The sequence below is a fragment of the Oreochromis niloticus genome, linkage group LG6 (genome assembly GCF_001858045.2).
Source record: "Oreochromis niloticus isolate F11D_XX linkage group LG6, O_niloticus_UMD_NMBU, whole genome shotgun sequence".
Lineage (NCBI taxonomy): Eukaryota > Metazoa > Chordata > Actinopteri > Cichliformes > Cichlidae > Oreochromis > Oreochromis niloticus.
Window position 1 is genome coordinate 37,963,136 of NC_031971.2, and position 25,374 is coordinate 37,988,509.

General features: G+C 39.3%; 1 protein-coding gene across 5 annotated transcripts; it reads left to right on the plus strand.

Moving 5' to 3' along the window:
* Nucleotides 1–1,494: 1,494 nt before the first annotated feature.
* Nucleotides 1,495–24,967, plus strand: pecam1b (platelet and endothelial cell adhesion molecule 1b). 5 transcript variants are annotated; one of them, XM_013273054.3, is made up of 16 exons: nucleotides 1,495–1,510; nucleotides 2,200–2,544; nucleotides 2,648–2,683; nucleotides 8,083–8,379; nucleotides 9,440–9,721; nucleotides 9,801–10,076; nucleotides 10,663–10,935; nucleotides 12,625–12,903; nucleotides 13,258–13,533; nucleotides 15,232–15,336; nucleotides 15,451–15,481; nucleotides 16,420–16,499; nucleotides 18,402–18,455; nucleotides 19,348–19,437; nucleotides 20,127–20,183; nucleotides 22,643–24,461. In XM_013273054.3, exons 2-16 carry the CDS (start codon nucleotides 2,502–2,504, stop codon nucleotides 22,777–22,779), a joined length of 2,316 nt encoding a protein of 771 aa, XP_013128508.1. In that variant the 5' UTR covers nucleotides 1,495–1,510; nucleotides 2,200–2,501; the 3' UTR covers nucleotides 22,780–24,461. The 5 variants fall into 5 exon arrangements, with proteins under 5 accessions (XP_013128508.1, XP_013128509.1, XP_025763960.1 ...); XM_025908175.1 differs by lacking the exon at nucleotides 1,495–1,510 and adding an exon at nucleotides 24,584–24,967 and having other exon boundaries at nucleotides 22,643–22,665; XM_013273055.3 differs by lacking the exons at nucleotides 15,451–15,481; nucleotides 16,420–16,499 and having other exon boundaries at nucleotides 1,496–1,510.
* Nucleotides 24,968–25,374: the final 407 nt, after the last annotated feature.

Here is a 25,374-nt window from a genome sequence, read left to right on the forward strand (position 1 = left end):
ACAGGAAGAAACCTCTGGTTTAGGGAGGGGCAGCCATCTGCTGTGACTCGTTGGGGGGTGATGGGAGGTGGGGGTGCCACCTTTGAAAACTCCATGGGCACTCAAGGTCCTCTAAGTCCCTGATGGATTTTTGAATTTTGGCTCCCAGCTAACCTCTCGTTACCCACAACATCCTGTTAGCTGCTTTTTGCAAATTCAGCAGCTGAATCAGAGAATTCAAAATCACCCAAATGCTACAGTTGCTGAATAACATTGGATGTACTTAATCGTCCTGTCCTACTTCACTAGGTTTGGTTATTCGTGTGTGATTGAGTGTGTTTGCATGATCTCTTAGGACCAAAGAGTGTACATTTTTATAAAGACGAATTCTACAATTAAAGCAAACATTACTTAATTTGATGTATTTATAAATAAATGCAGTAAATCCCAAATAATTTTATTCTACTGAGCAGTTAAAAGCATTATAAACCCATGAATAAACCTTTCAAGTTAAAAAGGGAAGTACAAAAAGATCAGTCAACTTGGGCATAAATTAGAAAATGTTTTTAATTAATTAATAAAAATCCAGTTTCATACTCTATTTAGGAAAAATGAATTTTCAAATAAATAATTCAGGATAACATTAAATAAGGATGAATTTTTAATAATCATTTACACCCCACCCTTCTTTTTCCTTTTTTGTAGTCTGTTTATTCAAAGTTTCATTAATTATTTGTAAATGAATTTAGACCCAGTACTGCATAATTTAATTGTGCAGATAGATAGAAGTCTAAAAATACCATGTTTTCTGGTGATGGTAACAATAACAGCTGTGTCTTTAGTGGGATGATGATTAATAAAATAATTAGAGCCTGCCTGTAAAGTTTCATTCTGTTTTAATGTCATTTCTAGTGAAGTGCTTGTTTATAGATTAAAAAGACTGAATGTTTCCAGTTACAGGTTTAGCTCCAAACTGAAAAATGTTCCAACAATATAAAACAGGTTTTCTTAAAGGCACATACTCATAGAAGTTGGCATTTCTTTAGTTAGATCATAGAAAAGCACCACGAAATCTGACCGTTCCCATTTCAACTAACCAGAGAACTGCTGCAGTAAAAGCATGTGGTAGGTTACTGCATATAAGTAGGTTTGAGGCCTGTGGTTATTTTACCGCTGCATCTTTTTTTTGTTCCTTATAATATGTTTTATCGTTACTGTGTTGTCTATAACTTTAACTCATTATAGTCATAATAATTTAACCCTGAAAATGAAGACAAATCCTTCACTTTGCAAGTCTGGACCGACCTCACTACAGTGGGTGACCTCATCAAATCAAGATTTATTACTGAGGAAATCCTCCTGATGTTGGCTCAGAACAGACACGAGAGTGAGCTGGGCCCGCTCAGAAGTTTTTGTGTCAAGTCCTTCCAGACATCGCTCGGATGCCTCTGGAATCATTTAGTCTTTGTTTACGGGTGGGGTCTGTCCTGTGATGAAGCTGATGTGGTTCGTTAACTGAAGAAGAAACAAGGTTTTTCAGAAGTTTTTAATTCTTGTTAACTTATTTTAATTTAGGATAATTATATTCTTAAATATGATATTTGCCTGTTTTTTTTCTCTAAATATTAAACGCTCCCATGGTTCAGTTTTACCTTACTATTACTTTTATTGCATTTTATTTATTTGTGAACTTAATTCACCTTTATAGCTAATTTACCATATGATTTCCAACTTTGGAAAGCACTTCCAGTTTTATGTAATTATAAATAAGCTAATAGTAAACTAAAATTAAACACAGATATATATTTTTAGGTCTTTTACTGTAATTGTAATCTGTTCATTTAGAATTGAATACTTTGCGGTTGATTTTGCTCTGGAATAATTTGACTACATCACAGACTAAACAGAGTCAAACCTGGAGCCGACTGTCTTCAGTGGTTTTCCAAAGATCCACCTTCATTGTCATGAAGGAAGGTGTGTTCAGTAGTGGGAATATTTCCATCTCCATGTGTCCTGTAAGAGCCGTGCTCAGATTTATGTCAGTGAAAACTGTTTTCAGCAGCTGAGCCAAGCATCTTCCCATCAGGAAACGGCTTCTCTACGCTAAGAATGTTGTACTCGTCTTCTTCTCCCTACCTGCACGGCCAGGTCAGAGGTCAAAGGCCTCACTTCTTCTCCCCATGCAATTCAGCTTTATTGTGGCTACTATTTCACACACAGAGACACAGAGGAGGCCAGAAGAGAACATTCCACAACAGCAAAGGCCGGGGCAGTTTGAACATCCTGAGGAAACAACACTCACTTCCTGTCAAATTAAGCCAAGCCGATGACTGCTTGGTGTGATAACCGTCGTCACTGCCTTACCAATGAGCGGCTGAGCTAAAGCACCACGTTAATGTCAGCGCTCCCGCCTCCCAGATCCTGACCAGCCCCACGAACACACCAGCAGCCAGCTTTGTCACCAGCTTGTTAACCTCCAGGACAGCCAGCAGCGTGTAGAGCCTCGGCGTTCCTAAGACAGCATGGGCCTCCCACAACGGTTCATCCTCGTCCTCCTGTCCATCTGTGAGAATACTCACTTTTAATTTTATCTACGAACTTTTTTATTTGAGGATACAGTTGATGATTGTCTCTAACTTTGTGGTTTAAATTCTTTATTTCTTCCAAGACTTATACTCAGCGAGCGTGGTGAACACACAGCAAGGTGAGTACCATTAAAGCTAAATGAGAGATATAAATCCATGCTTAGACTTGATCTGCAGGAAACACAAGAGCTGAACTGGCTCTCAGAAAGAGCCTGTATTCAGTGAGCTTATTGTTGACTTTCCATTTACTGGGTTGGTTTCAATCATCTATCTTCCACTAAGACTGTGGAAACAGTCTGAGTTGTTATCAGAGCTTTCTGGTCTCTGCCATGGTGGAAAAGTTGCAACACAAAGCTTTGGGAACATGTTGGCGAGCGTTGTCACACACCTCCCTGTCCTCTGAAGTTGGTTTGTGATGGAAGGCATGAGTCACTTTGGATCAGCTGTGGTAGAGATTCACGTCTGATGCAAGGCCTGTGTTATCAGCAGACCCAAACTGGAAGTAAAGCCCATGTTTTAAGTGGCTTTGTGGATGTGTTTGATGTGTTTTTCTGAATTAAGTTTCGTTTTTGTAGTTGTCGGGCATTTTGGGTCATTTCTTAGGTCTGTTTGTCGAAATGTTCTGGGCAAAAAAACTGAACCTCAAATCGTGCCTGATGAATCCATTGATGTGGTCGATAAGAAACCACCTAGAGTGTGTAGAATCAAGTAGCTTATAGTGTTAAAGTCCTCAGTGCGAGTAGAAACACACAAATAACACCAGTTCAGTTTTATTAGCTTCTTTCCTGATTGTGTCTGATGAAAGTGTTTTAAAGCTCTGGAGAGATAAATAATTCAAATAAATTTAAACTCTAAAATTAATAATAATAACAATAATAATTATAGGATACGAAATCTTTTTAGGCATACAGTAAAGTACTGAGATAAAGACAAAAGGTTTTTTATTTAAAGAACACTTTTAAGCAAATTTGGGTGTACAGTATACAGGCGAGACACATTGTAGAGTCAAGGAATCAAATATGTTGGAAATAAATACATACAGTACTAATAAATACACAATAAATAAAACAATAATAAATACTTCTTATAATGTGCAGTTTTTTAATGCATCTCTGTCTTTTCATCTCCAGATTTACATGTAGATAGTAGTTTACACTTTCCATTGAAAAAGTCTCATTTAGCAGCTTCTGGCTGTGTGTATCTGTTTTCCTACACGCAAAGGGAGAAAAACTGTTTTTACATCATTTTGCATTTTATGTCTTTTGATGTTTCTTCATTGATAATTTCGCCACAATATTCACAAGCCATTTAATCCATTTTCAGTGTACTGCTTGCCATACAGCTCATTATGTTTTTATTAAATGTTCAAAATAAATCAGCTAAAGGGTTCATTTTTTGCTCTGAGCTCCTCTTCTAATATTTTTAATACTCGTATTTAAATGCTTTGATTGCTCAATTATTCTTTTATCCTTTTATTCATGTTGTCCCGTGCCAAAAAGCCTTATAACTTAGAAACTGTGATTCTTAAAAGTGTGGTATGTATTGTCAACATGTAGAAAGTACCATATACAGATTTAAAATATCATGTCACATTTGACCTCTGACCTCTCCTTCAAAGTCAATAGATTGGTCTTTACGTCAAAGTAATAATAATGTTATACACAGAGATTTAAAAGTATGTTTCTTGCTGCCATTATTTGTATTGACAACACATGAGATATATGGAGATTCTAAATATAACATTTTAAAATTATATTTATATTCTTAATATCACCTCTTACCTCAGCTGGACCTGATCCCTCTTCTTTAAGGTCAAATGACCTTTCATTAAAAGTCTTTTATCTTTAAAACTTTGCTTAAAATGTTGTTACCTTTGTTTCTATTGGCAACATTTAAGAAATGATACTGGTATTTTAAATATCAGATTATAGTTTGCATCCAGTTCTGTCACATTTGATCTCAGATCTCACACCTTTCAAGCTGACCCCAAAATGTGTTACATCTTTATTTTAGGTTCTTCCTTCCCACTGTTGGGAACAGGGACAACATTATAGAAGCAAAAACTGTTGTTTTGAACCAGCACTATAGAAATAAAACTGAATTTAAATTTTTTGATATTTTGAGGAATAAAACATACAGTATTTCTTTATTTTCTATGTAGTAAAATATAAGAAAAATTAGTACTGCAGGATGTTGTATCCAACTCAGCATGTCAGTATTGTGACTCACTATCTGTATGGAGCACCAGCAGCAAATCTCTGCCCTGCATGCACAGTTTTTTCTCATCACCAGCTCTGCCAGTCCTGTTGAATGATGCTGGGCATGCTCCAGATTCATCACACCCTGAAATGGTGAAAGGTCCCCCGAGTAGCTGTTTGTCTAACAAAGTGTTTTTCCTGCCTTCTCAGGGTTTGTTTACTTCCCCTAAACAACACACTCTGAGTCACAGCAGCAGCCTGTTGTCTCTAATACTTGACCATATGGTGATTTAGTGGGGGTGATCTAGACTTTGACATACCTGTGCAGATGCTTTTTGTTTCTCATTAAGCTGCAGAAAAAAAACTTCACAGTTGTTAATTTAAAAGTCTTTTCTTCTCCAGTTGCAGATGAGACTAGGATGCAAAGTGTTGTCCCTAAAGATTTGCGAACATGAACACCTGTGTCCTGAGAATGACTCATTAGTTTTTACCTGTGAAACATAACTGAGTCATGGCTTTGGGACTAACTCCGGTGATTATCAAAGCTTTCCCATGCTGCCGTGTAAACGATGGCAGATGTAATTAAACCAGAGAAAATGAGGCTGAGAATTAAAAAGCATCACTGAAAGAAAACTGTGATTAATGAATGCAAACACAAAACTAAACAAAACAAAGAAAATGAGTGATTCACAAGGACAGAAATAAAGGAGCAAATACAAAAATGCACACATATGATCCTGTAGTGTTTATAAAGGGATTCTTATCAGTTTTGTGAGTAAATAATAAGGAGGAGGAGTCACCTAACTTTGTTTGTTCACCCAAGAATTTTACACTCATACAATATGAATTGTCTGTATTTTGCATTCTCTTGTATGAGTCTTACATCCAGCCAGGACATAGCTACCAGTATGATGGCATTCCAGAGAAAAACATCAGCTTCCTGAGCACCAAACTCAATACTGTGACAGCTGTTAAAGATGTTTTTGTTGTAGTTGTTGAAAACATGTCACCAAAATGACCTCTAGGGAGTGCCATTTTAAATAGGAAGTGATTAAACTGTGACTCAGAAGCTGGACAAAGAGATCTGAAGGTGTCTGTGAAGATTCTCAGTCATCCAGGTCATCGTAGTCAAAGGAGTTTGCAAAGAAAAGCGTCTGGACTTCTTTAAGTTGCTTGAAGACGTTTCACCTCTCATCCGAGAAGCTTCTTCAGTTCTAAGGTCAAATGGCCGAGAGTCCCAGATTTAAACCAAGTGGGAGTATCCCCCCAAGGAGGGACAAAGGACCCCCTGGTGATCCTCTAATCACATGCGCCCAGGTGTGAAAGCGGGTGTGGGACCTAATCACCCAGGGTTTCGGGTGAGCCCATTGTGAAACCTGGCCCCACCTTGTCATGTGAATTCCTGAGGTCAGATGGCCCAGGATCTATAATCCAGTTTTGAGTTCCCTCCCCAGACGCCTTAACGCCCACTCACATCCTGGGCCATCTGACCTCAGGAATTCACATGACAAGGTGGGGCCAGGTTTCACAATGAGCTCACCCGAAACCCTGGGTGATTAGGTCCCACACCCGCTTTCACACCTGGGCGCATGTGATTAGAGGATCACCAGGGGGTCCTTTGTCCCTCCTTGGGGGGATACTCCCACTGGGTTTAAATCTGGGACTCTCGGCCATTTGACCTTAGAACTGAAGAAGCTTCTCGGATGAGAGGTGAAACGTCTTCAAGCAACTTAAAGAAGTCCAGACGCTTTTCTTTGCAAACTCCTTTGACAAGAGATCTGAAGGTTTGTCATTCTTGTCTGTAAGATTTAAAGCAAATGAAACCAGAAGCGCCTCATCCCGGACAAGCCCCCAACCTGTCACTGCTCAGTTCTTAGGCTGTGGCATGAAAGCAAAGGAGGCAGTGATGAACGGTGAACTTGTGAATCATGATAGATTAAATCAACCAAGAAGTTAATTAGACTGACTCGTTTCCTTTTTCTTCCCTGGAACAAGTGTACTAAATGTTCTGGCTACCTCAGCCAAGTATTGCAATGGTGCCTTCAGGGACACCCAAGTATAACCCCAACCCTGATGAAGGCCATTAGCTGAAATAAACGTGCTACAAATGTTTCTGGAGCTTCACCCTCCACCTGAATTGTTTCAGTTTAATATGAACCCAAGCACCTACTCAAGCACCTACTGCACAGAAGCCCAGGGGGAGAGGATTGTTTTTCTTCATAAGAGACAGCCAACTATTTTTCTTCCTCATTAGTCAGTTGTGTTGTGATTAAAATGTAAGACGTTACTAACAAAGACCTGTCATTATTTCCCCAAAGTCAAAGTTAACGTCGCATAACAGCTTCACTGCATGTCTAACAAACTCATGATCAGTGTTTAGTTTATTATCACAGAAAACAAACAAATATTCGTGTTTCAGAAGCTCCTGTGAGCTTCTCTTTTTTTAAAAAAGTAAGATGCAGTTGTTCGATGCAGTACAATATACAATTTATCTGTTATATGAGGAGGAATCCTGAGTTAATATTGTTCATATCAATGATGACTCAGGATTTTCAAAATATTTTCAAAGAACGATAAATTCTGGACCTTTTACTTTTTCTTCTATATGATCATAATTGCTGTTTATTAGCTGTACTCTCATTTTTGCAAAAATGGCAAAGCAAGTTGAGTATCTTTTTTTTTTGAAGTTCTTTGTTTAAAATGTAATATTTCTCCTTAACAGCTCCTGTAAATTTCAGCTCCTTTTAGAAAAAATTGCTCCTTTTCTAAAAAAAACCAAAAACATAATCAAACGTTTTGTTTTCACAGGGAGTTCTAAACACTAACAATCTCTCACTCCTGAGTCAAAACAAACATAACAGCATATAACTGCGTAACGCAAAGCAAGAAATCCACCAAGCATATCTATACCATGATGTGCTTGGGATAGATACATTGGGAAAAAACATAAATAGAGTAAAACTAAATAGTAGTGAACTGTAACATAAGGTTCTTCATAAAGTAATATGTAGAATTTACTTATAAATTCAATTCAAGTCAATTCACAGTTATTTATAGTAGAACAAACTGTCTGAAGCCTGAGCTTTTGGCTCATACTCTAAGCTCATTATCTGGAACTTTGGTGTTTAATATGATCTTACATCACAATATATATGTGACAGAAAATAAGAAAGGTGGACTGCATTGTATACTTCAACACGGCTGAACTCTCAAAGGAATAAAATTAATATAAAAATGGTTTGAGGTTTAAAAGTTTTAGGCTGAGGATAGATGTTTGGATAAATGAGCTCTAACTGATTTTGTTAAATCTCATTTCATAGAATTCAAAATCCAAAGTGTCAAGCTAATCATTGAGCCCAGGAACGATGTGACTGCGGGGACCAATGTGACTCTGAGATGCCAGGCCACAGTGAGCACAAGTACTGAGAAGGGGCCGATTCGTGAGTACACCATATTGAAGAATGACAAGATAGTGTACACCAAGACCATTGGCTCCTCTGAGGACTTCGTGTACCAGCTGCACAATGCCAGAGTCTTCAGCACTGGCTTGTATCAGTGCAAGCTAGACATCCAAGGCGACACCAAGTTGAGCAAAGCACAAAGACTCAACGTACAAGGTGGGTTTGTTTTCATGCAAAGCTGCAGTATTAAGGGTTCCAGTTCAGGTCCATTTGAATATGATCATTTTCAGATTATGATAGAATTTTTGAATTCATAATGATGTACTTATGAATTTATGAAAGTAATAGATGTTGTTGGGAAAGCAGCTGAGATCTCAGAGTTTAGTTTTTACACATTTTGCATTTTCTTTCTGTTTTATGACACTAGTGCAGCACCTGTAAGTATGGGCATAAATAGCATGCACTGATGTTCCATAGAAATGCTAGCATAGACTGACATGCTTGCAATATTCTCCCTACACACTGGTCAGCCGTGGGAAGTTCACAACAAGCTCAGAACGATGCACCAACAGCCCTGACATCATCTTAAATTATATATATGTGCTTTTAGTGTGGAGAGCAGAAGCCTGAAGCCGCAGTTATTGGGGGACCTATTGGTCATTGTTTACAAGAAATGTGATGTCCATTTATGCTGGTATTTAAAGCATTAAAAACTGACCCACTCGTGTCCTTCCATCTGGTGGACCGTACCAGCAGTCCTGCACAACAGCTTACAATAATTGTCAGGTGCACAACAATCCAAAAGCACAAGTTATGGCATTGTTAGTGACATCACTGCTGGGGTAATTCTGTCCAGTTCTGACATCTCTGCTATATCGCTGGTCACAATACAGCAAAACTATCTCCATAAAGAGACTAACCTCAAATTTGACACTGGAGAAGTTACCCAATCAGTACACCCACCAAGGGAAAGCACCCAAAATCTCGGAGAAGAAATCCTCAAAATTGGCAAGACTAAGGTGGAAGAATTCTCTTAACACGTAGAGATCTCCAGCAGAATCGCAGCCAGGGACGGGCAGCCAGGGACGGGCAGCCAGGGACGGGCAGCCATCTGCTGCGATTGGCTGGAAAAGAGAAGAAAGGAGAGCATAGAGAGAAAAGCACAAAACAAGATCAGATTATGATCAAAAATCATTTTAACCTTTGTGTGATACTGTGGATGTGTTTGAATGCAATACCAAGTACATGTGGGAGATCTGTCTGTTTATGTTTCCAGGACTCTCGCAGCCAGTTCTCCATCTTGAGATGAACGTTGTTAATGAAGGGGAGGAGGTACAAGCCACCTGTATAGCTCCAGGTGAGATAGGGTCCTTCATCTTCTTCTTCTTCGATAATGATGAACAGATGAGCAGGGTGGAAGGACTCTCCAACCAAGCAAAGACCACTTTCAGGTTAAGCAGTGGTGGCATCCACAAAATTCACTGCTCCTACAAGATCCGCACAGCAGAGGACACCTTCCCTTCAACAAAAAGCAACAACGTCACTGTTTCAGTCAAAGGTCAGTAGCATTTTGAAATTGTGCTGCTTTTTCAACGCACTGGTCTGACCTCAGTGCTTCATTTATTTTGTCTCCACAGAGCTTTCTATTACACCAGTACTGAAGATTTCCCCTGACTCCACAATCTATGAAGGAGACCACCTCAACATCTCGTGTAGTGCCCAAAACTTTCACTCCAGCTCTGAAGGTTACAAGCTATTCCTGAGCCAGGGCACCAAGCTTCTCAGGACTGGCAACTCTACAATAAACCACAACATGGTTGCAGTACCAAAGGTCTCTGAAGCGCTTACATTTGACTGCAGAGTGGAAATGAGAAATGTGGAGAAATACACCAAGAAGGCGATTTCCGTGGTTGGTGAGTGGACACAGGAAAGTTGACCTCTGTAAACAGTTATCTGAAGCTTATTTTTTGGATGGCTGTAGGACCACTGGTTCTTGGACTCAATATTTTGAATAGTAGTGTATACTTTATTGATCTGCATTTAACCCATTCACTCAGTTAATGAGTAATTCATTCATTCACTGAGTGTGCTTGTATTACCGTCCCTACACACTGCTCCCTGGGCAGTACCTTGCTCAGGGGTACCTCAGGGTAGCGGATTCGAACCCCTGACCTTCCGATCATGGGGCCACCACTCTACGTACTGAGCTATCCCTACCCCCTAATGGAGCCCTAATGTTAGTGCTTTGGCTGCCATAAGTTATTTAACTCAACGGGAGAAGTGTCAACACTGCATGGGTTTAACACACAGACACAGAGCTGTGCAATTAATGCAACTTTGTAGCCATTTGCTACTTCAGTAATAATAATACGCACTTTAGCACACTAATGGTCTTTTAAAATAGTTTAAGCGTTTTTGTGTTACTGCATTAATGTTTGCACTTTAAAAAATGTATCCATCTAGACGCTGACTTGGTGTGTTTTGTAAACCTATCCACAGAGCTCTTCTCAGTGCCCAGTCTCACCATGTTTCCCACTGAAATCTTTCAAGGGGAAATTATGACATTAACCTGCAACAGTGAGCGTTTTGCCTCTCAAAGAATCAACAGGGAGGATTTGGAGTACACTCTTTATCCATCTAAAAACTTACCGAGCTCTGGTAAACCTGGAGTATTTAATGTGAAGGCCCTACAGAATGATTTCAACTACACCTGCTCAGCTGAAGCCAAAGGCATCAAGAAAGATAGCAAAACCCTGATGATTCGCCCTAAAGGTAAGTTTTCTTTACGTCTATTTGGGTCCAGGTTATAGTACACACTGATACCCCCTGGTCCTTCAGTGCATAGATGTGTCAATAAATAGCTTCATCTCTAAATGCACTGATGTGTCCATGTGACACAGGCAGTATAGTAGGTTGTCCCTCGTCTTCAAGAAGCTTTGCGTGATTTGTGCAGAGACAATGTGTGAGACCTGGTAAATGTGCTCTAATGGTTCATCAGACTAAAAAATTGTTATGTCAATGCAGTCAAGTCCATTTTACATACAAGTCATGATAGGACTCCTTCTACATTGGTGCTGGCCCAGCTCTTGTATTACAGTTATCAGTTATCACCTGAATTAAAAGAAATCCCATTTCAGTAAAAAAACAAACAAAACAAAAGCTACTAGTTGCTTAAATAAACAAACAAATAAAAATAATCAAGTGCATCACCATTTTAACAGACTACGCTTATTCCCATGGCATCAGATACTTTTGTCAAATCACTGCCTGACACTCGTAGTTTAGACAGATCAGTTACTCCTAAATTGTCACATAAGGACAATGTTAAGGACCATTTAAATGCACAGTGAAAGCCTTGTTTTTCAATGTGTGAGGTACTTTATTTAACCTAAACTAAGCCTTTTGTTAAACCTAATGCCTGAACCTAACCAGTAAGTTCTCAACATAAAACTCCCAAAGCAAACCTGTGACTCGCCACCATCACCCAGGAGGACTGTTTTCTCTGTTTTTACATTACTCCATCAAGGCAGTAATACCAAAGGATCATTTGGATTTGGAGATAGTAGTACCATCTGAGAGAAAATAGGTGATGCTCTTGGTAGACATGGGGTACACTAGAGTTTTCATAGTATTAGTTTGTCCAGCTGGTATAGAGTAATAATAATGGAATAAGATAATGGTAACAATGGAAACTAGAACCAAGAATCTTGGCTACGAAACTTGACTTGAAAATAAAATATAAAATATACTTAAGGGGAAAAAAATCGGAGAAATCTGAAATTTAAAAATTGTCAGGAAATGTTTGCTTTGTATCATTTTTTTTTTTTTAAATCAAAAATTAATCATAGAGTTTACTGTGATTGATTTTAATTCAGCTCTTTGTCTTCAGCTAACCACAGCAGTTAGTGGAGGAGTCTGGCCCACGATTTTGTATTTCTTTCACTGTGAATAACCGGATGCATCAAAATCTCCTTATTTTGCTGTTTTTACAAGTTTAACCACACTGACAGTAACTAAAATTCAATTTAGATTTTAAGTAATGAAAACTACCAGTGTGTAAATCAGCAAACCCATTCTGAGAAATGAAAATGAACTGAAAACAGTAATTAAAAAATATTGTTTTATTGCAGTCATAGCTCTTAATAAAAGCTGATAAAAAATTCTTCCTTTCTTACTATTATTACAACATCGTCGTATCCAGTTTGATAACTGGAGTTGGGCCCGGAGCCTGGGTACAGGCTGCTAGTCCAACAAAGGGCTAACACAAAAAAACAAACAACCATTCAGGTTCACAAAATTAAAAATCACCTTTTAATCAGCAAGATGACTTTCATTAAATTGTAAATAATTTGTGTTTCTACACTATGACACAAATTTATTTGCCACTATTTAAGCCTTCAGCAACAACTTTTGTTTGACTTTTTCAGTTCATAAAGTCTGTGCTCTGTTTCTCCTCTTCAGTTCATGTCTCTGCTCTAAAGATTTCAATTGAGGACAAGGTGATCCTGAAAAAGAGCATCACCATCTTGTGTCAGTCGAATGGCAGCCTGCCGATAAACTACACCCTGTTTAAGGATAACGTCCAAGTGGGCACAAAAGTCATCCGAGAGCGAAATCGACAAGCTGTCTTTATGGACGTCATCAATAAGCCTGGTGAAATACAGTACAGGTGTGAGGCGAAGAATAGTCTCCATTCCAACAAAACTGGCTCCAGTCAACACCTCAGCGTGAATGTCATAGGTAAATATTTATATTTAATATTTATAAAAAAATAATTTTTTTGTTTGTTTCTTTACATTTTTTAAAAATAAAAGATGAGAGATGAGAATATATAGAACGTTTGGGATAAAGGGTGGAAACCAACAGAAAGAGCTAGCCTGTCTCTGTCCAGTGGCATCTTTAAAGGGAATTTTGTCCTCTGTAAAATATCACTTTGACCACCAGGTGGCAGTGTTTTAAAAGTGGGCACATTAAGATGTTTTTGGATTCATTTGATTTTTAACTTTTAACATTTATCTTTAATTCTACCTCTATTTCCTCGAGAAGTTTTGCTGCCTAATCTCACCTCTTTGCTTCCATGTTTTGTTCTCCCAGTGCCTTTGAGCCTAATGACTCTGACCGTCATCCCCACCCCACTAGCAATCTCAGAGGGAGAAGATCTCAGATTCATATGTAGTGTTAATGGCACAGGGCCAGTCACCTTTAAGTGGTACCGAACTGGCAGTGCAGTACCGTTGCAAACCAACACCACCACAGAGACCTACTCAAGCTTTGTGATAAAACCAGTCTCCAAAAATGACAGTGACAAGTACTACTGTGAGGCTTCCAACGGCGCCAACAAGGTCAGAAGTGAGAACGTTGATGTACAAGGTGAGACTGAGCTCAGTAAGCATCACCCTGCTCTTATTGGTCATACAGTATTTTATTTCAATGTCAGAAACTGCCCCAAACCACAACCTTTTCTTCAGTCTAACCAAGTCTGAAGTCCTGAAGGAAATTTATTTTGCATTGCAATACCACAAGTAGCCAATAGGACAGAAAGGCAGCTAAGGTGGATGGATTCAATTTGACTTTAGCGAGTTAGTTCAACACATGTTCTGTCCCAGACAGTGTTGAGGAGTAACAGAATACATGTACCGGCGTTACGTATTTAAAATACAAAATATGACTAACTTTATTCCGTTACGGTTACCATTTATAAAGGTGGTGTTCAGAATACAGTTACTGTGTTGAAATAAAGGGATTACACTGCGGTCTTTTCCTGTTTCATATGTTAGCCTATGCCCTCTCTATTTTTGGTAATTCCACGCCGGTGGAAACAAAACACGCAATAACAGACTCTAGTGCCTGAGTCCAATCTCGGGGCCCATGTCACCTCTACTTGCGGCCCGTATAATGACGTAATGAAATATTTTTTTAAATTATTGCTCAAAAAATGATTTGATATGAAGGCAATAGGCAGAGTGTTATAGGCATAGCCCTAAAGAATGTAGCCTCATGGGCAGTGTAGCCCAGTTGTAAGTAAGTTATCAAGACTTAACTGTACACTGTGTTCGTGTTTTCCTCCGAAACAGTAAGTTCTGTTGGAGCAGCCTTTCAACGCCTCTCTCTGTCTCTCACTAGCAAAGCTGACCCAGACAACAAAGTAAAGCTAGTTTTTGGTTATGAGCCGGAGATGGAACACGACGTATTAGCCAGAGGTCCCTTTACTACAGTTCGGAGCCGCGGACCCGTTATATATACGCGCGGAACAGTTTTCTATACGAGATCGCTGCAAAAAGTGCAGCCTTACCTAATGTCAACCTACTGTTACACATCTATATTAAGATTTCAAGATCTAGTTGGTATTGGTAAAAGTAATAAATCACACAGCAGTAGTACATTCATGTAGATGTAAAAAGCTTGATAATATATTAAGTAATCCAAAGTATTCAGAACATGTTACTCTCATTGAGTAATGTAATGGAATACATTACAAAATACATTTTGGGGCATGTATTCTGTAATCTGTAGTGGAATACATTTTAAAAGTAACCTTCCCAGCACTGGTCTGGTGCCAGATATTAAGTCAGATTTAATATAGGTCTAAACTTAAACCATAACTCCTTTTTTGCCGCTTGCTTATTTGCAACAGATCGCCACAGCGGGTAGCGCCGATGGTTAGCTTGATTTGGCAAAGTTTCTACACTAATGTCATTCCAAGCATTTGCAAATTAGCAATAAAACGTAGTTTTAGTAGTTCTTAAGGTTAGTGAGTTGCTGAATTTTGACTTGATGATAGTAAAAGCTGACAAAGATGTCTCCAGATCTGCAGATGATGTATGGATATTTCAGTCTGCACACACTGACTGTCCTGCAAACGCACATTTCCATCTCCAGTAATGCTTAGAAAGAGGAACGGTTTAAACGTGGAAGGTTTCCAAACAAACAAACAAAAAGAATGATCATTGTATTCATCTACCTTTAACCCCATCTTATCATCTTCTTCTCCTTTATGAACTGCTGTTTTTTTACCTTTTATGTTCTTGTTTGTTACTGACTTCACCTCCCATCTGTGTCTCTCTACAGTACTCATGGCACTGTGGAAAAAAATGTTGATTATCGTGGCCTGTCTGCTGCTGCTGTCAGTTCTGCTCTTGGTGGCGAGCATGCTGTACATCAAATCTAAGAGAGGTAGAGAGACTTACAGTCCTCCAGCAACTCAGGCCTCTGTTGTCTATGTATGACAGCCAACCTTCCTTCGCCTTTTTCCCCTCTGCTCCCCTCACTTGTCCTCTCTTATTGTAGATAGAAGAGAAGCAGCTGCTGAACTGTCGGTGTGAGTTATCATGAATACTTGCTTCCTCTGAATGTGACAGATATTGCAGATGTTAGTTTTATTAGCTCATAGCTCGGGTCCTGTAGTAGTGTTTGGTGTCTCTAAAGAACTATACTGGTTGTTTTGCATGTTAGCGTGGTTAAAATAACATAAACATCATGTGTTACAAAAAGGAGATCTTGTGTTTGTCTGAAACAAGCTTCTTCAACTCCTCCTTCTTAAATCCAACTGTCCTCTGATTGGCTGCCCCTTGAAAACAGAAGATTTAAACAGCAGGTGGGTGTGGCTTCTGTGCTCACACCCACAGCATTGAACCTGAAAATTACCTGGACAGAGACTGACCTTATTGTTTGAAAATCTGGCAATGGTTCACATGAACATCAATAATGATATTGATGAGGAAGAGTGTAATAGATCGCCTTTAATGTCCAAGAATATCTTATCTCTGAATATTACCCTACCTACATCGGCTGTAATAAGCCATCATACAAACGTCTAATAAAGCATGTGCTTTATTATTCTGGCCTATGTTTAAAAGAAATCACAAATACACTAACTGTTAATTAGAAAACACCTATACTATAAACCCAGGTAAAAAAAATAAAATAAAACTGAGAAAATGAATGAAACTACGAGCTTAAACAACCATAGCACATATCCTGCGCCGTGTTTTGGGGTTTTTTTAGCCAGTTATCCTAAAAGTCAATTTTTTCAATTACTCTTATTAAATCTGCTTATTCAGGCATGGTTGACTTTTATAAACAAAACGTGTGCAGGCAAGAAGCAGGCTGTAAGCTAGACAACAAATGACCACAACATGCAAAACCACCTCTATAGTTTTGTTTTTATGTATGTTGCTATGGTGGTTAGTGGAATTTGTTTGATTTCTTTTTGAATTCACTGCTGCCTGAGCTAACTTTATTTTCACCATTTCTCAGAAAGCCTTCGAGCCCTAAATCAGATGACCCTTTAACAGTGAATCTAACCCACGACACAGACGTTTATAATGCAGCCACAGGTAGATTGGTTTTACTTTTCTCCTGTGTGTCACTAACTGGCCTCATTAGTCATTATGCTACCATCCAATAATCCTTCCCCTCACTCGCACAACCATAGCCTGCAGCATGTAACCCATACCCCCCAATGATCCATGTTCTAATATGCATGCATGGCTCCTGCAAAGGAGACCTGGCTACCTTTTGTTTGTGGTACAGTCTATGTTGCCCTTCTGTTCATGTTCACATGTTTGAGCATGTTGTCTGTGTCTTTGCTGTCACTGTTTTTAGTGTTTTTTAGTTGGAAATGTTTGTGTCTAAGCAGAGGCAGGAAATGTAGGATTTTGCTGCAGGAAGTAAACAGCCTTAGGTGCATGCTGGGTGATAGTGAAGTCACAGCGCAGGGCACTGATAGTCACACTTGTTGCAAACTGCTCAGAGCGCCCATTATCATCTTCTTCCAGACGCAGTGTCTTTCTATGATGGCAAGGAGGGGAGAGTGACCAATGGGACGCGACATAGCATGGCGTCGGTACCTGCTGACATCAGCAACAGGAGCAGCTACAGTATCCCAGCCACAGTGTAGAGACGCCCCAGCAGTGGGCGGAGGGACATTGATGCAATGTTTACTTACTCTGAAGGAAAAGGAAGTTCACAGAAAGATTTTTCAGGATGAACACGAGTGAAAGTAATCCTGTTAATAATGCTAATTTTTTATGACATTATAGACAGATATTTTCTCACTACAAAGGAGGCAAAAAACCTACACTCACTGCTCCCTCTCCCCTCCTCCTGCCACCTAAATGGCCTCTGACTTTATACCAAACATTATTGTGTCTGGCTGTTTGTTTCTTTGCTCACTGTGTCTGTCTGCAGTTGCATGACTACAACTCTACTTTGCTCTACTTGTCTCAAGTGCATTTTTAAAATTGGGCTGATTTGTAAATACGCTTTATTATACTCACAGGAAACGTGTGTATATACTTTTGGTTGATCCCTTTTCTGACTGGAAGAGACACTTGTAGAATAAATATAATGGTTTAATTTAGAGGTGTGTTGGTACCCTTTATTCATTATACTTCTTTTTTTCCTGCTCATCTGAGGATCCATTTGTGTAAGAATGTCCAAGAATAATATTTATTATTATCATACATGCATAGTGTTTGGTTATCCTAAATCCAAGGCAAAAAAAATCAACATTAATATCTCAGAAAGAATGTGCAACAGAGACTTCCTTGAAAAACTGAAACAATGGAGTCTGCAAGAGACTTCCTATGTTGGAACAGAGCACGCTCACGGGGATCATTGCTGATAAAAACCAGTGTTGGTGAGGAGGGTTGGAGCTTATTTTGTTTCAGCCCAGGCAAGTTTGAATGCATGCAGAAGGTGGAGGAAATTAATCACACAAGCTCTGGTTTACCAACTGGGAAGTTGTTTTTGCTTTTCAGCCGCTGCTGAATTAACAACCTATTGTTTACGAAGCAGTAAAAGATTTCTGTGTGCTCCAGATGAGAATCTAAAATCTGCTGCTTTTGTTACTGTTTCAATCTCCCCGGTGGGCCAAGCTGAGGGAGTGTGCCGCCAAAAGTTTATCTCATTATCTCTTCTGACCATGTGAAAACATGAAGGGAATCTGTTAAGATTTGGGGAAATGCATTTATTCTCATTCTTGACAAGACTTAGATGGGGAGGCTGGTAACTCTGTGTGCGAGGCTACCAGCCCCACACCCAACAGCAGCAAGGAGATCAAAAAGTTCTGAATACCACACCTGTGGTTCTGTAATATAAGAGTTTACTACTAGTTACCTATTAAGGTATGTTTTTTATTCTTACTGGTGCACATTTTTTGTAACTCTGATTTTGGCGGCTGACTAATAACCTGCAATCGATTAAGCAGTCAATCAATGTGCCTGTCTGCTTTACAGTGAAGGTGGACAGAGCTGAAGTCAGCGTGTGGAGCAAACGGAAACCTGAAACAGGTGAGATGAGATACGAACATCATCACTGTTTAATGCTCTGACATGATTTCATTTAAAATGAGTTAAATCAGAGAGAAAGTTCCCACCTGACCCGCTCAGAAACAGCTTATTCTTTTTTAAAATAACTTCAGCATGTTTCATGATCTGTCCTGGATTTACCCCTTTTCTCTCACTTTATCCATTGTCCATTATGAAGTTTATAAAAAAGACAGATTGTGACACTTGGTGTAAAATTGCTCTGGTTGCAGCTTTGAACAAAGCTTACATGTGTTTTTCAGCCCTGAACTTTTTATGTGGATATCCCACCTTCTTCTGAAGTGTGAGGGCTGAAACAATAACATGAATTAAAAAAATAAAAATCCAAATTTAAACCCACAACATTATACTTTGCAGGGTTTCTCTAAAGCAGGGGTCTCGAACTCCAGGCCCGTCCTGAAGGTTTTAGATCTCGCCCTGAGTCAACACACCTGAATCAAATGATTAGTTCATTAGCAGGCCTCTGGAGAACTTCAAGACATGTTGAGGAGGTCATTTAGCCATTGAAATCAGCTGTGTTGGATCAAGGACACATCTAAAACCTGCAGGACACCGGCCCTCGAGGCCTGGAGTTAGAGACCCCTGCTCTAAAGTGCTGAAGTTATTCCAGAAAAAAAACACTAAGAAGAAGGTCAGGTGGTCAGATGATCCTTTTACTAAAAATGTACCTCTTAAAGGAATTTAAGCCTTACAAATTAGGTTTTCCTGATGTAGTTGGGAGTAGCTGGAAATGTGTAGCCATCCTCCAGATTTATACCACACACACAGCTTTTTTCCAGCCTGGCTTCATAGCTATAGCATTGCAAGGTTGAAAGTTAAATAGTTCAGTGTGTTAAAGATTTTTTTATTGGTGCAGAAAGCGATGATGAGATCAGCAAGATGTCCAACGAGCCTAACGTGGAGTACACGGAGGTGGTGCACGCCCGGTCAACAGATCCTGACAGAGGTTAGCAGTGCACGAACACAGAAGGGAAATAATCCAGTATTTATTTTCAAAAATGAAACAACTGTGGGAGAAGACACATTAGGACACAGACTTAGGCATACAGTACTTATAGAAACAAGGCCGGTCGTCAGGAATATTAGGAAGCTATTGTGTGCGATGTGAAGTAAAGAGGGGGGAAATAAATACAGTAACAAATAGAGAAAACAAGTAAATAATAAATAAATGGCTAAATGTATAATAATATGCAGTTTTACACAAAATGTTTTTTTAAACCTTTTGTTGGTCTGTTCTTGATCCTTCTGTGCAGTTTCCCCAAACCTCCTGAACAAAGTCATTTTCACCACTTTATGCACTTCCTTTATAGTTGATAAGAGCAACCAACGCGTACTAGGAGGGGTCTAATTACCCATAATTAATACATCTCCAGGTTGCTGTAAATGCAGGGATAACTGCTGGGATTTCCACAATCATCGCAGACCTTATAAACAGGAAGGGTTTAACTAAACGCCAGAGTGATTTCTGCTTCTTCTTCTTCTTCCTCGTGGTCTTGTGCTCAAGGTCCCATCGGACCTGAGATGGCAGTTGGAGTGTGACATAAGCTGCCTATTTATAGATCACAGAGACAGTATCTGCTAAAGTTTGTCTTTTGATGCTCAGGCAGACTCATGTGTTTCTTTTTACTTTAACAGTTCCACTGAGAAAAGGCACAGACACAGTTTACAGTGAGCTCCAAAACTCTCCACATGGTGAGTTTGATCTTTGAAGCAGCTCTGATTATTTATTTTTTTAAATTATTATTTTACTTTTTAACTTTAGATTTGTTTGTATAACTACAGAACAGCAAACCCACAGGGATCTTTTATTACCAAACTTTTCAATTTGCTTCAGCTTTTGAAACTATTTTAGCATCTTTCAGCTCATTGCTTTGGTTTCCTAACCAGCTCAGAGAAGCCGCTTTTGAAAGTGAATATGGAAAACTGGAAAAACTTATTTCATGAACAAATTGCTATTTGTGGTATAATTTGCCTCTATAATTATTTATAATTATGTATAAGTTTATTTAAATTTGATGGATTTGTTCATTCTCCGACAAAAAGCAGCAGTACCATCTCTCACCATCTGTCATGGAAAATGAGTTTTTGTCACTTCAGTTTTTTGTTAGAAAGGACTCTCTGTGAGACAGTCAACATATTCTTAATAAAACGAAAAGACATTTTAATATGTGTTTTTCTCTAAATATTATCAGCCAGTAGGCTAAAATTTGAACAGCAATTTATTTATTTATTTTTTATTTTCACTGTCTCACCATCCACAGATGAACCTCTCTCAAACGACTTAATCTGTGAGAAATTATTCAGAAAGTTAGCTTCACAATGGTGCCGCTCAGCAGTCTGATGTCTTCCTTAAGAGTTGGTGATATGGAGGGCTAAAACTGCCAAAATCAAATAATAAGTATTTAAATGATAATAAGCACGTACTTTGAAAAAAACAGTTGATATGCCAGAATATCCACCGTAAATAATAATTAATGTAGGAGGCAATTAATTTGAGATGCACAATATTTTAGGGATTGAGGGATTAAAGGAATTGGTTCTTTTAGAAGAATTTTAGAAGAGCAGTTAGTTGTTTATTTAAACGAGCAGAAGGTGACGCCCCTGGCAAAAGCGGCAGTTTTAGCGGACGAATTTACCCTCACACATAAAATCATTTTCCCAGCTGGGGTAGCACGAGAAGTGAGGTGAGGGTAGGGCAGGAAAAGAGAATAAAATCTCCTAAACAGGCCCGAAAGGCGAGACAGGAGGGAACTGAAAAGCGGGAATGTTTTTATAGCCGCGAGTCTGGTCACCTGATTGCCAGTTGTCCTGCGCTGCGGAAGAAAGAGCAGCGCAGAGGGTCTAAGGGACCCGTGGGGCTCATTAAAGTAGCTTCCCCACCTATATGTCCTGATCAAACACAGGGGTGTAACCCAGAGATGGAGGTAGAGTCACGTTTTAAACCATTCCTTTCCCAAGGCTTTGTTTCGGTGACAGGAGAAGAGAAGGACAGGGTTCCTATCACTATTCTCCGAGACACCGGGGCACATCAATCTTTTATGTTAGATGATGTGTTGCCACTGTGGGATAAAACCGCCTGGCACACAGATGTGTTAGTGTGGGGAATTGAAATGAGTGTTCTTCGTGCACCAATCCACCGAGTATATTTACAAAAAAATGGAGCCTTCAAAAACGTAAAACATTTAGATGTTTTACGGCCTGTGCTGTACTATAAATATGTTCACTGTTTCATTGTAGCTCCCAGACTCTACTGACACAAACAATAATTTTACTCTTCAGCCGATATCAGTTGACAGTCTGCTCTTTCTTTGTTCTGCTTGATTTGGTTGTTAGGGTTGTTCAGATTTTTTCCACAAAATTTGGGAAAAATACAAAAAAAATACAGAACAGGTACAAAAACACAAAAAATGGGAATAAATAAATATGTGGAAATTCTGAGATAAATCGATCCAGGCATACATTAAACTTACATACAAGTTAAAACAAAAAAATATCAACATTGTGAAGACCTGCAGTTCTGGTCCTCTGTAGTATGGAAACCTAATGAAACTCAGTGTTGTTCCGAGTCTATATAATTATGCTTTGGTTATCAGCTTATTGATTGTATAATCATATAAGCTTCTTATCTGGTTTTGCTGCCTCTGAGTGACAAATAATGAGGTAATGCAGCTTTAAAACCTGCAGTCTGATGGTATCAGAGACACTTCAGATCTAACCAAATATCATTTTAAGATTAAAAACTTCTATTACTCATAGAAAGACAGCTTACCCCTTCCAGCTACACAACCATGACCATATCCTGTTACTACTGGCAGGAACTTCCTGTTATTAGAACAGCAGCCAGATGCTGCATGTCTCTATCAAGAAGTCCATCAGAGTCCTAATGTTTCCTGTCCAGCACTGATAAAAGACGATGAGAGAAGAATCTTTAAAAGAGAGAAAGAATGTGGTAGATATTGATTTGGATGACTGAGACTGAACTTATAGGCTGAAACAAAGGCTTCTGCAGAGGAAGAACGACTGAGTCAGCAAGGTCACACAGGTCAAGATAACTGCCAAATGACTAATGAATGACGCTGAGGTCCGCTAGTGACTGAGCAGTGTACACACCCAACCAATGCACATTTAACCACTGATGCTATTTCCTGCAGGTGCTGCTGATCCCCCCGACTATGTGAGTAATCTGCACAGTCACACTCATCTTCAGACGTCTTTGGTGGGATTGTTGGCAAGAGAGCATGTTTCACTTTTTATTACTGTCATCATTAGACTTCGTTCTTGCCTGTGACCTGTTTATATGCCTTTATATTAAGTATACAAATACATGACATCCACCCATCCATTCATTCTCTTCCTCTTATCCTTATCAAGGTCGTGATAGGCTGGAGCCTATCCCAGTTATCATGCCACCTGCTTCCAAGGTGCACAGATAAGATGATAAAGTCTGGAGACTTGTCATTTGTATAAGCTGATGTGTTTTAGCTTGTCGCCTCCACCAGAATCATCACGAGGCAAAATCATTTTAAATAGATTTGTTATGTCATACATGCATCTGCCACCGAGCCTGGGTGGCCTTTGGAAGCAGACCTATCAACTTCAAGTGGTGCAAAACTTAAACAGCACGCTTCAGTTCCATTTCAAAAATTTACGGAACAAAGTGGTGCCACCCAGGTTTTCTATTGGACCATTTTCCATGGCCTGAAGCCACATGACTACTGTAGATGCCCAGCCCATCCTTAGATATGGCAGCAGACGTATATGACTTGTTCTTTTCTATTTTTATGATGGCCATGAAGCACTTCAATCAAACAATTAAATAGTTCTATAAAAGTGCTGCTGGAGTTTTAACCTCTTCACATTCTCAGTATTACACACGGATTAACGCATCTGTAATCTTCTTAAGATCAGATCTAAAACTGATGAGGTATTATGAGTTAAAAATGCATTGAATATTTCCACTTCACTTGTTACATTCAAGTGTTAAAAGCCTCAGTATTGCACACTGACCCGCAGTGTATGAGTTCATCAGGATGCAGGTACAGCTTGTCAGATGAATCATGCATAAGCATCAGGGGAGTGATGATTAGTACTAGTGCTGTATATTTTTATGCATTAATGAATGATGCATGCTTTCATCTTAGTTACACGGAAATGTTTATTAGTCATATTTTAAAAGTTATAACTGTTAGTCCCTCCATTTATTCTCATTAAATTTAAATACAACGTAATGAGTTTTCACAACTTCTCGCTTATGGTCATAAACAAAAAGTGCCTTCGGGCTGGGTCCAGACATGCACAATCAAAAAGAAGACATTTCCTCACAAAAACTGTGAACTTTCTTCAAATGGAGAGCTCGTCCAAACAGTGCATCACTCTCACTCTACAGCTTAACTTTGATTGTGTCCTGTTTTTGTTCTGGAAGTGACACATGATGAGAAGCAGTATAAGTTTATCTTCATTTTATTGCACACTTGTATTCTTCTGCCAGTGGGTAAAATAGTCACTACAGTTTTATATAGTAAGTCATGTAATGTATCCTTCTGGTCTCGGTGACCCTCTACAGGCCGATAATCCAGAGAGAGAGGGAAACGGCTGTCAAAGTTTCCAGACGAGAACAAAGACATTTGGGCCGGGGCTTCCTTCCCTATCAGACAGTCAGATCAGGCGCTGTGGTCAAGTCAAATTACCTTCAATCCCATCTCAGCCAACATACTGTCTCCCACTGAGCCCTAAACATAGCCACTGATGGCCGCACTATTTGTCCTTACATGGTGCTCAAGGCGGTTAAACTGGGGAATTTGAAGAATAAACTGAGGATGTGACATCACTGTCTAAAAGTGGCTAATTTTTCACTGTTGTGTGTTCTCCATAGCAGATTTGGTTTGCTCGGGTCAGGAAGCTAATATTTGGGAGACAATTTGCAGTTTTTGCTTTTGGCATCTGTTATGCTAGAAGCACAAAAACCTCAAATCAGATTTTAAATAAAGGGCAGCTGAGTATCATATATCTTATTTGCAGCCATGATCAAATACTGCTTTTTGTTGTGTATTTAATAATCAAAATCTTTATTGTCTTTGCTTGTGTGTCTGCAGGGTTCGGTAGAATACGCTGAGCTCAACCGTGAACAATTTGAGATTAGTCAGTACCATCCACAGGTCCACAGCTACCAGGACCTCCCTGAGCCGGTGGACTAATAAGATCACAGCTGTCTCTCCTGTCTTCGCACACTGCTGTGCTGTTTTTGTTTTTGCTTTTTTTGTTTTTTAATGAGCGTGCAGAGTATGACATTTGTTATCAGAAATATGTCTCTCTGTCACATACAAAGATACCAATGCTATGTAGGGAGTTCAGGTAAAATGAGGTTAACTCTAAAAAACAAACAAACATGCAAATGTTCAAATAAATGCATTGCATTTATGTGTCCAGATGCTATTTTTGTTGTTTGTTGTTTGCTTTGTTCCCTCCTTTTTCTTATTTTACTTTCTCATTTTCAAAAATGAGAAAGTGGAATTTATAACCAAAGATTTAAGTTGTTCATATTAAAAAAACCCCAAAACACATTACACAGTTTTAGCACTGTAACAACTGTCATTATGGCACTGCACCGCTAGGGGGTGTCTTTTCACTATTGTGGTAGTAGGGGAGACTCCTACAGTGGACTGCCGTCGTACCCATTGCAGAAGAGCATGCTGCTCTCTTCTCACCTGATATCAGAAAGACCTTGAAATGGGCTGGTGCAGACATCTACCTGACCCCGGGACATGTATGGCTGCAGGAGAGCCGTGGAGACCTTTCCGGTATGGTCTTGTTACTGTTAATGACAAATAAAAGCCTGGTGTCCTACCTGCCTGACTGGACTTCCACGCTGCACTCCCACTGGGCC

Excerpts from the sequence above, each read along its gene's own strand:
- pecam1b (XM_013273054.3), top strand. The coding sequence starts at position 2,502 with ATGGGCCTCCCACAACGGTTCATCCTCGTCCTCCTGTCCATCT. Across the intron at positions 2,545-2,647 it reads CCTCGTCCTCCTGTCCATCT|ACTTATACTCAGCGAGCGTG; the intron begins GTGAGAATACTC and ends ATTTCTTCCAAG. Across the intron at positions 15,482-16,419 it reads GCAGCTGCTGAACTGTCGGT|AAAGCCTTCGAGCCCTAAAT; the intron begins GTGAGTTATCAT and ends ACCATTTCTCAG.